The sequence below is a fragment of the Cottoperca gobio genome, chromosome 22 (assembly GCF_900634415.1).
Source record: "Cottoperca gobio chromosome 22, fCotGob3.1, whole genome shotgun sequence".
In the NCBI taxonomy this organism is placed as follows: Eukaryota; Metazoa; Chordata; class Actinopteri; order Perciformes; family Bovichtidae; genus Cottoperca; species Cottoperca gobio.
The window spans coordinates 1966042-1976872 of record NC_041376.1 but is presented as its reverse complement, the minus strand read 5'-3'; the positions used below and the strand labels follow the sequence as shown (position 1 = coordinate 1976872).

At 45.0% G+C, this 10831-nt stretch overlaps 1 protein-coding gene across 2 annotated transcripts; it reads right to left on the bottom strand.

Moving 5' to 3' along the window:
• Positions 1-543: 543 nt before the first annotated feature.
• psen1 (presenilin 1) lies at positions 544-10478 on the bottom strand. Of its 2 annotated transcripts, none has more exons than XM_029460999.1 (11): positions 10334-10478; positions 8974-9059; positions 6148-6491; positions 5393-5534; positions 3397-3464; positions 3081-3301; positions 2055-2153; positions 1772-1864; positions 1516-1692; positions 958-1076; positions 544-833 (listed from the first exon to the last, which is right to left on the bottom strand). In XM_029460999.1, the coding sequence occupies exons 2-11, from the start codon at positions 9007-9009 to the stop codon at positions 678-680; spliced, it is 1455 nt and encodes a 484-aa protein (XP_029316859.1). In that variant the 5' UTR covers positions 9010-9059; positions 10334-10478; the 3' UTR covers positions 544-677. The 2 variants fall into 2 exon arrangements, with proteins under 2 accessions (XP_029316859.1, XP_029316858.1); XM_029460998.1 differs by having other exon boundaries at positions 10330-10476.
• Positions 10479-10831: the final 353 nt, after the last annotated feature.

The following is a 10831-nucleotide window of genomic DNA, read 5'->3' as shown; positions in this document are numbered from 1 at the left end:
AGCGGCGAGGAAAGCACGAGTGGTGACCGACGGCTCGTACACAGCCAGACTACACGTCTAACGCTCCACTACCACAGTCATCACAGAGTCCGTTGGTTGGACGAAGGCTCGTTTTAATCCCGGGGTCAGTTCTGGGGGGGGGAGCGGTGGCGTGAGCTCGGACGTTGTAAAAATGAAGATGTTGGATCAAAGTGTTTGAAGGGAGACTGAATGAAAACCATCTCCCCTTCGCTCAACCGCCGCGGTGTCCCTGAGCAAGGCACCTTCTGTAACGCCTCGTCACGGAGGACGTGGTTGCACTGGGAAGCCCCCCACATGTGAACGTGTGGAAGTGGAAGCGCTGCGGAGTGAAGCAGACGAGCTCTTGCAAAGCTTCCTGGGTAAATAACAAACGTCAAAGTTTCCCGACGACTTCCCAAGTCGAGCCAGAAACGTCACTTCTGGTTAAGAACTGAAATAAAAGTATTTAAGAGCTGGCGGGGGAGGGGGGGGGGGTACCCTCCCCCGCCAGAGAGAGAAGGCAGAACAAAAACAACTTGTGTCCCGTCATCGTGAGTTCTGAGGAAGGGGGTGTGGGGGGGGCCTCGCCCCTGTGTTCCCCCCCAGCTGTGAAGGGGCCGCACTTGTGTTGTTGGCCGGAGGACTGTGCGGGTGGAGGTCATCGGGGCAGCGTCCTGCTAAATGTAGAACTGGTGTAGCGCCAGCCTGTCCATGAAGGGCTGCACCAAGTTGTCCGTGGCGAAGTAGAAGACCAGGCCGAAGAAGATGGAGATGGGCAGAGCGGGGAGCGCCTTCTTGAAGATGGCGAGGAGGAGCAGGGTCAGACACAAGCCCTGCGGGGGGACAGAGGCACACGGGAATAAAACACGGAGGAGACAACACATTGAAAGATTGTGTAGCAAACAGAAACCGTTTCGGCCGTGGTTACACGCAGAATACGCAGTCGTGGTCACTCACGATGAGAATGGCTACGAAGCACGCGAGCGTGGTGTTCCAGTCGCCGCTGGCCGTGGCCGAGGCCTTTCCCACCAGCATGCTGTAGAAGATGAAGTCTCCGAGGCCGAGCTTCACACCCCCTGAGAACACAGGACGACACCACATTCAGGGTGGAGTCAAGTCAAACACCCCCGACTGTAATTACTGTACAACAAGAGCCGGCCCTATATTTAGCCAAGCTTCAACTTAGAAAGTGAGCGGGGCGCCCAAATAGCACGGACATGAAACCTAGCAATTGGCCTGAATAATCGCTTCCTAATCTGCGCCGACTAAAAACAGTCTGCGGACAAACACACGCAGGAACTTCAGAGAGACGCATTAAACATCCCCAAAGGTTTTATGTGTTGCAAAGACGATGATTACACACGAGGCAGCGCTGCGATTACAGAGCGAGGCTTCGTATCAGTGCTGCGAGGGAAACGTGTGTGATGGAACAATGATGTATAAAGAGACGTAAACACTGAAGGAACACCAACGTATCACACGTGTCTAATCCACACGCTATGTTTCAGCACTCACTCTCCTCCTCGTCCTCGTCCTCCACGGGGGGGCGAGTGGAGGGCATCTCCTGGACCTCCCGCCTGGTCTGCTCCGTGGTGCTGAGCGGCCCCAGCTGGTGCTCCTGCTGGTTCACCCAGTTGGAGTTGAAGCCTCCGTCGTCCTGCGACAGACCGGCGGGCGCCGGAGACGCCACGGCTGCAGACCGGAGACACCAGTTAGACTCAACAACACGGTTTGAAATGGAACCAGATTAAACTTCACGCCGGACGCTCACCTTCTGGAGCTTCTAATTGAGGCGGCGCCACTTCTGTCGAGTTCCTTTTGGGCCACTCGGTGTCGGCCATGTTGACAAGCCACACCATCGTAGCTGTGGAAGACGTCAGAGTCAGAACGCTACAGAGCTACAGGACAGGGAGATGTGCTCGTCCAGACCTATAATTATGTGTTATGAACTCTAGAACAGCGTTCACGTGCGTTCATTGTGCTGAAAGGAGCTCAAGTGTTGAACGGGGAACATGTTTTAGCTTCTTCGTGTGTAAGTGTAATCAGCGTCTTACAGGAGTAGATGAGAGCGGGAAAGATGGGCTCGTTCCTCTCCTGCGCCGTCTCCACCAGGATCCTCAGAGGCCCTTTGGGGCAAAGCACCGCCAGCAGATCTGTGAGGGACCAAAGGAACACGTGACGTTAACCTGCGCGAGGAACTCACGTCCCAAGCAACAATGATCCTCCTGTGGATGATGTGCTGCATTTACACCACTTCACATCCTGACGTACTGACAGATACGTTATTAGAGGAAGTGTTTGCTCCTCGCTGACGTGTAAAGGCATGATGACATCACAGAAACACACACTTCCTCTTCAAGCCTTTGCTTCAGCTTCAGGTGTTGCATCACAACCGTCCAGCCCACTAACAACATTTATCAAACATGCAGCTGCAAAGAAAAATAAATCCTCACAATAAAGACACAAGAATGAGTATTTATGTTAATCATTTAAGAGTTATTGTTCTTTTACAATAAACCTGAGACACACTTTTGTCTCGACAGGGAGACTTTAGGAGAGAGTCGCTCAACATAAAGGTGTGAAGCACATCTGGGAACCTGAAGATTCATTAAAGAATTTCCACGACGGTTTAGAACCCAGAAATATTCAAATACATCATTTAATAAGCGAGAGAAGAGGCTGGCTGCAAAGACCTGCAGGAGTTCTGCCCCACACGGCACGCGATGAGCATAACGTGTGTGTTGAGGGGAGGGGCGTATCCATGCAAGCTTTATTTAGATATCTTGAGGTCAGAGGTCAAAGACAGTTTGGAGTTATTTACTTCCCGACATGTTTAGTGACACATGATTCAGGTTTTAGTCTGAGACGATAGTGTTTACTTTAGGCCCCTGCTGTCCCACTCCACAGTTAATGTCTTTGTTTTTACTGCTTTTAAAAAGCAATAAAAAGGTTTCTGTTCCCTTGTTGAAAACATTGAAGGAACGATAGATTAGCGTTTGAATCTTCTCTCGTCCCTGAAGCACTAAAATGACCCAGATGACTGAACGTCGGTGCACAAAGGGTTGAAGAGGAGGATTTACCGTAGACAGAGATCACGGCTAATATGAGCCAGGCGGTCCACTCGGGCAGGTACTTGATGAAAACCAGAGCCATGAGGGCGCTGATCATGATGAGGTAGGCCTGCTGGAGCCGCAGAGGACCTTTCCAGTGAATGCAAATCATGCCCACCACTCCGAAATTCCAAATGATTATGGCCAGGGTGAAGTAGTCCATGGCCACGTTGTAGGTCTTGAAAACCTCCCTGTCGGACAGAGCAGAGACCATCATCGTGAAGAAGTAGACATTTCAAAGTAACACATGTGTGGGAGCCTCGCAGAGGAGATGTGGAGGCCTTACTTGAGGTAGATGTAGGAGAAGAAGAAGAGCAGGAGGAGGGAGGAGAGGAAGAGCCAGCCCTGGATCACCTGCGAGGGAAAACATCAGAGTCATCGACAGATCGACCTGTGAATACTTGTTAGTGTGCCGGTTCTAACTACCTGGACAACCAGGTTGGGTGGGGTTACAACAAATACAAAGAGCGCCAGGCGTAGTCCACGAGGCCTTTTGTCTGCATACAGTGTGTGTGTGTGTGTGTGTGTGTGTGTGTGTGTGTGTGTGTGTGTGTGTGTGTGTGTGTGAACATGCCCTTGACAAAGCTTCTATTGTGTTTTTGCATTTTCATCTAGATTATTTATTACTTCTTTTCATAATGTCTTCTATAAATCTTGATCTTATTTCCACACATTCTGCTTTTTAAAAACAAAAACACAGAATATGTTTTCGGGTGGTGACGTCATAAAACATGACGACAGACATTCGAAGCTTCATTTGAAATCTTCTCCATCACTCGCTGACTCTTCAGGAAACGCCCGGCTCAAAGTGAGAACATCAGCGCTGGCTGTGTTCCCATCAGTCCCAGTGAGGCACGACTGTGAGCCGACATGCACAACAGAACACGACAGAAGAGAACAGAAGAGGGGCTCGGAGCCGGCACACCTTCCTGGCATGAAGCCGTTTAATAAGAAGTTACACCTGTGATCAGCAAGTCCAAACATCTCCTGTGGAAAAGGTCTGAGAGCTTCATCCAGGAGATGAATGACTCGTATTTACATGATGCATTACGTCACATGCAGGCACAGACTCAGTTACTGTTGCAGTCGTGGGACAAATCCGGCCAAACATTGATTTAGGTTCTCAATAGATCGACGCTGAAGAAGACTTGATGAATGTGGTTAAATAACACGCGACAATGATGCGTCATATTTAAGTCTGAAATCAGCTGCGTGTGAGTTTTGCTCGACCGTAAAGTTTATTTGTAATATTTATGGTTTGATGTGCAGACTGTTGCCGTCAGTGTGACTCCGCTGCTTCCATCCTGCTGTGAACTACATTATTCTAGAAGCATGGAGGATTTTAAAATCAGGATTAAGGAATATTTTAGCGCTGACGTGTCCTGTCACTGAACTCTAATAAACAGTTTGATGTCATTTGTTTTGAGTCTTGATTGTTGCCTTTATGTGAATATTTTTATGCTGCTTGTTTGAATGTTTTGTGTTTTTGCTGTTTTGTTTGAAGTCTGTTGAGAGTTTCTGAATCTCAATGGGAATATTCCTGGTATATAAAGGTAAAGTAAAAATAAAGAATCAATAAAGACATTAGTGACACATGTGCTGTTCCTACTAACACAGGTCAACATTAAAAAGCCTCTTTAAACCTAAACATTATGTTAATATTCCTGTCAGCTGTGCAGTGGTGGGGCTGCAGCAGTGACCTTGTAGCACGTACCTTGTAGCTTGTACCACATAGCTTTTAGCATGTAACACGTAGCTTATAGCACATACCTTGTAGCATGTAACACATAGCTTGTAGCATGTAGCATGTGGTGATGGCCTAGTGGTCTAGAGGTACGCCTTCCAAACAAAACACTAGAAGGTTGGAAGTTCAATACCAGGCTGAGCTGCTCCAGGGAGACCGTCCCTGTACTGAGTTCAATGTAAGTCGCTCTGGATAAGAGCGACAATGACCTGTCATGTACACATATGTACACATATGTACACAGCATGTAGCACATATCTTGTAGCATGTACCTTGTAGGATGTAGCACATACCTTGTAGCATGTAGCATGTACCTTGTAGCATGTAGCACATAGCACGCAGCTTGTAGCATGTATCTTGTAGCATGTAGCACATAGCACGCAGCTTGTAGCATGTACCTTGTAGCATGTAGCACATAGCACGCAGCTTGTAGCATGTATCTTGTAGCATGTAGCACATACCTTGTAGCATGTAGCACGCACCTTGTAGCTTGTAGCATGTAGCTTGTAGCTTGTAGCATGTAGCATGTAGCACGTACCTTGTAGCAGCGGTACTTGTACAGCAGCACCAGCACCAGCGTCATGACGATGATGACGGTGATCATGATGGTGGCGTTCAGGATGGAGTTCAGGGCTCTCTGTCCGACGGTGACGGTGTCTTCAGGGAACGGCGTGTAGATCCTGGGGGGGGGGAGAATATAATATAATATATACAATAAAGAAAATATGGTGCTTACTGGAGTTTAAAATATAAAATGTTGTTTAAGTGCTCTGATTCAAGTATAAAATACAAAACAAATGTTTTTATTCTACAGAGATAAGAAATGTAAACAGAGGATTAACAAATATAAACCTGAAGACACTCGTGTTTATATATAATATACATAGACTTTATTTAGTTTACATATTTAATGAGAATTGTACAAAATATTAATATAACAACAGTATAAACTTGCTTTGGTTTGTTCTTCAAAACTAATGATTTATATATTTGTATATATTTGTACAGAACCTAACAGATAATAATATAAATACAACATTAACTCCATCTAGTGGCACGGCGGCCACACTGCACTTCCTTCAGACACCAGAACTAAAGATTATTCTCATGATTATTATTATTATGAATGAATGGTTTATAAAGAAACAGTGAAGCACGTCCCGTGTCTGTGATGTCTTTAAATTATAAAACACTTTCTGCAAATCTCGTGTTTGAGGCTGAAAACATTTAAAGACATTTTTCTTCAGATGTTTGCCCCACAATGCATCCCATAATAAGAGGCGCGGCACTCACAATCTCTGCCCGTCGTTCTGGGTGTAGAAGCTGACCGACTTTATGGTTGCCACGACGACCACCATGCAGAGGGTCACGGGCACGAACAGCATGATGACGTGCTTGGCGCCGTATTTCAAGGTCAACTCTTCGTCCTCGTCCTCCTCAGCCTCCACCACACGGGGGGGCCGAGCGGCGGGGGGCTGCCCGTTCTGCTCCGGCCCGCTGCCATTACCTCCTCCTTCACCCCCCGCTCCTCCTCCTCCTCCTCCACCCCCTGAGCCTCCTCTGGGCCGGGCTCGGGTCCCCGTAGCCTCCTGGGGCTGCTGGGGGGTTTCAGAGGCCACACTGGTCTCCTGCTGGTTCTAAATGAAAGAAGAAGACGGAGAAGGAGAAGAAGAAGAAGAAGGAGAAGAAGGAGAAGAAGAAGGAGAAGGAGAAGGAGAAGGAGAAGAAGGAGAAGGAGAAGGAGAAGAAGAAGTAGAAGGAGAAGGAGAAGAAGAAGTAGGAGGAGAAGGAGAAGGAGAAGTAGAAGGAGAAGAAGAAGTAGGAGGAGAAGGAGAAGGAGAGTGAAGAAGAAGGAGAAGAGCGTAGGAGGGAGGAGAAGGAGAAGTAGAAGAAGAAGTAGGAGGAGAAGAAGGAGGGGGAGAAGAAGAAGGAGAAGAAGGAGGAGGAGAAGAAGAAGTAGAAGAAGAAGTAGGAGGAGAAGAAGGAGGGGGGAAGGAAGAAGAAGGAGAAGAAGGAGGAGGAGAAGAAGAAGAAGGAGAAGAAGAAGTAGGAGGAGAAGGAGAAGAAGAAGAAGAAGAAGAAGGAGGAGGAGAAGAAGAAGTAGGAGGAGAAGAGAAGGAGAAGGAGAAGAAGAAGGAGAAGAAGTAGGGAGAAGGAGAAGAAGAAGGAGAAGAAGGAGAAGAAGAAGTAGAAGGAGAAGAAGAAGTAGGAGGAGAAGGAGAAGGAGAAGTAGAAGGAGAAGAAGAAGTAGGAGGAGAAGAAGGAGAAGAAGAAGGAGAAGAAGGAGGAGGAGAAGAAGAAGGAGAAGAAGAAGTAGGAGGAGAAGAAGAAGTAGAAGGAGGAACAGAAGGAGAAGGAGAAGAAGAAGGAGAAGAAGGAGAAGAAGGAGAAGAAGGAGAAGAAGAAGTAGAAGGAGAAGAAGAAGTAGGAGGAGAAGTAGAAGGAGGAACAGAAGGAGGAGGAGAAGAAGTAGAAGGAGAAGAAGGAGAAGGAGAAGAAGGAGAAGGAGAAGAAGAAGGAGAAGAAGGAGAAGAAGGAGGAGGAGAAGAAGAAGAACAACAACTTTAGGATTTGTTTTTAAGGCGATACTTTATAAAATATGACGACAGAAGCTTCTTTCAGAAAGCTCAAGAGAAGCTCTGAATATGAAACTGATCTGATCCTGTGCCAATGATCTCAAACATGCAGTCAGACGTTTAAATCTTTCTCAAGTATTTTTGGGGCATTTCATGCTTTAACTTGAGAGTTATATTTATTATTATACGAGAGGACGGTCCATTGTTGGGGAGGGATCGGGTTCGGCCCCAGTCAGCATCTCCTTTATCTATTTTACACAGGTTTCAAGCCCTACGTGTGACTCGCATGAACATTCAAGAGCCTTGAAGGACTCGCACACTCAGCAATCCTTTGGGCATCTGCTGGAGGCCGTGGGAAACCGGAGATTTTCTGAAATCCTGACGCTAGTAATATTCCAAATCTATCTTTCTTTCTGTAGAAGATGGAGAGTCAACAGGGCCGCCACATTATCAGATGGAAACACTTAACTCCAGAGTTTCATTTCTTTTTATTGGCAGAAAACAAACACTACAGGAACCGTTATCAGGCGATCCATGTTTGCATTTCAGAGCGTCACCGGCACGTTTACGCTCACGAGACCAGCTTCTCCAAGGAGAACGCCGAGCCCCCCCGACGATCTGTCCCGTCAGGACAAAATAAAAATGCAAATCAAGGAGACTGTGTGAACTAAAACGCTCCGACTGCCAGGCGAGTCGAGACACGAGGCAGTGAAGCAATCTTACCAAGTACGCAGCCCCGACTCTGTGTAGCATGAGCGCACTGTGGTGCACGACGCTGCTCAGTCCTAAATAGAGACAAAGTTTGTCCCAGGATCACAGACGAGGGCGCCACCTGACCTTTACTTTCATTATCGACTAATCTTTTAAAGACAATGTCAGAAAATATAGAAAAATGTCGTCTCAGTTTCTCAAAGTGCAGCGTCTTAAAATGTCTCGATGTGTCCAAAACACAAAGTTACTTTCAGGGTTGTAATACTGTAGTAGTATATCCAGGGTTCAACACTAAGCTGCTGTTTCCAGGAACAAACATGACTGTGATTGTGTTTAGTTCCAGTTGAGAGATTTATGAGCCTGATGTGGCGTTCACTTGCATCAGGCAAGATGGGAATCCTGAGTGTTGAGCCCTGATGTTAAATGTGTGATGAACCTGCTCTCGCCTCAGAGATGACTTCACTGAGCAGAAGAAGCCTTTCAACACAGAAATGTAATGTGTTGTAGTTCGCCAAGATGGAGGAACATGTTTGTAAAGCACACGCAGCTGTTAATGAGCTGAACAAGGCTGATGGTGTTGAGCTGCCCGAGACAGTAAAAGGAGACTTTGACTACTCGACGAGGGCGGCCACGCCCTTATTTACAGTATGAGCAAAGCATCAGGCCGCCGTCTACGATCCTTATTTAAAGACTGCATGTTTCCTTATCACAACATAATCCTTTATGATGGCAGTGACTTCCACAGTGTGTCACAAACTGCAAGATAATCATCAGCCAATAACAGAGACACAAACAGCGTTGGAGCGACTGCGACACATTCTTTCACACTGACCATGTTGTTTTCGATATCCTCTGCATTGTTCGCCATGGTTGGCTTGGCTGACACTTGTCCTCACATGCAAACCAAATTCTTTTGTCCTGATGAAAGAGAAGAGACAATAATCAGAACGCAGCACAGGACACAATAAAGGCGTATCGGTGACATCTTGTCAAATGGAGGGTGTCGTGTTATTAAGCCCTGGGAGGCAAACTTGTGATTTGAAAATCACTTCACAGCGATTTAAATAATAAATAAAACACAGAGGGAGCTTTTCCATTGTAAAAGCTCTGTTGTTACGAGAAGTGACATCGATATTAAAGAGCAGAAGTCTGTTTCATACTTTATTGGATTACATTCAAAGTGGCAGAAAGGAGAAAAATGTTTGGGTCGTTTTCTAGTTTCTGCCACTTTGGATTTAGTCCAATAGACAAACTAATGTAACGTCACACGGACTGCAGCCCCGCTAACATCAGTGAACAGATGATCAACGTGAAGATTAGGAAACAGCAGCGTTTCAGCAGTTTGGTGTTCTTGCCCACTGACGGGCATTACACAGGAGTAAATGCAATACATAATATAAAGAATGAATTAGAATGCAATAAATATGCCAAACTACTACAACTAACATATGAACATTATAGATTGTATGAACCCAGTTTAGAGGTGAAATACTGCCCCCTGTTTCTTTGGAGCAGGTGGATTTACACATTGAACCTTTAATATGTGTTAACTGTATGCACCAAACCCCAAGGCAACTTCCTTGTAAGTAGAAACCTACTTGGCAATAAACCTGATTGTGATTACAGTGAGCAGTAACGTTAACTCCTGCAATGTGCAAATGGACTTGTGAGTATTATATATAAAAGATCAACTTGGGAATATGTCTGAAACTATCATTTAAGCAAGCAACGTACTGATAATGTTACTTAAATATACGATAAGGCATCATCTTATGGACATTAATATGTCAAATACTAATCAGAAATAAAATTTTCATCCTTTACCTCGAGTGGGGATGTAACGTTCACTTAACCGATTCAACGCCGGGAAATAATAATTATTTATCTGTTGAATTGCTGACGGTTAAAAATGAATTCTAGCTGACGTTGGTTGGTAATTATATAAAAACTAGTGGGCAGCGTTAATTATGTATCTGTCTTTATTAAACCAGAGACGGTTATAGAGCACATTTGATTACATATAGAGGTATTTCATCATTAGCGAACAGCTAAAATGGCTAGTTAGCCAATAATGCCATAACGGCAGAGCAGGCAGCGGCCGCGCTGGGTGGCTAACGGCTACATTACTCAAACATAGCTAAAAAAATATATAGATACTAAATAGCAGGTTTAAAATAATTAAACTCACCTACTGTGATCGACAGCTACTTTCTTTGATTTTGTGTTGAGGTGTGTCTTCTAAAGTAGGTTTAAAACCCGGGCGCTTTCTCCTCTTTGTTGTTCCTGTCTTCACACTGAACTTCCGGTCGCTGCTGCAACTACTTCCGGTACCCGGGGAGCGTTCAGGTCAAAACGTTGTTTGAGATTTGTTTGTTATTTGTTTGTTATTTGTTTGTTATTTGTTTGTTATTTGTTTGTTATTTTGTTTAGGCTATAATAATAATAATAATAATAATAATAATAATAATAATAATAATAATAATAATAGTTATTATTATTATTATTATTATTATTATAAAACCAATAATTATTATAATACTAATGTTATTATTATTATAATAATTACCATTAGTATTATAATAATTATTAGTTTTTTGTTCTCAGACTCTGAACCCTAAATCTCCACTTCAGTAGCACATAATCATGCCAAACTTCCCAGTTTAATTCCCATATATATTCTGAAGGTTTTT

Coding starts and splice junctions, on each gene's coding strand:
- psen1 (XM_029460999.1), bottom strand. CDS start 9,009: ATGGCGAACAATGCAGAGGATATCGAAAACAACATG. Junction 1,693..1,771: donor TCAATTAGAAGCTCCAGAAG/GTGAGCGTCCGG, acceptor TCCGGTCTGCAG/CCGTGGCGTCTCCGGCGCCC. Junction 1,077..1,515: donor GGACGAGGACGAGGAGGAGA/GTGAGTGCTGAA, acceptor CTGTGTTCTCAG/GGGGTGTGAAGCTCGGCCTC.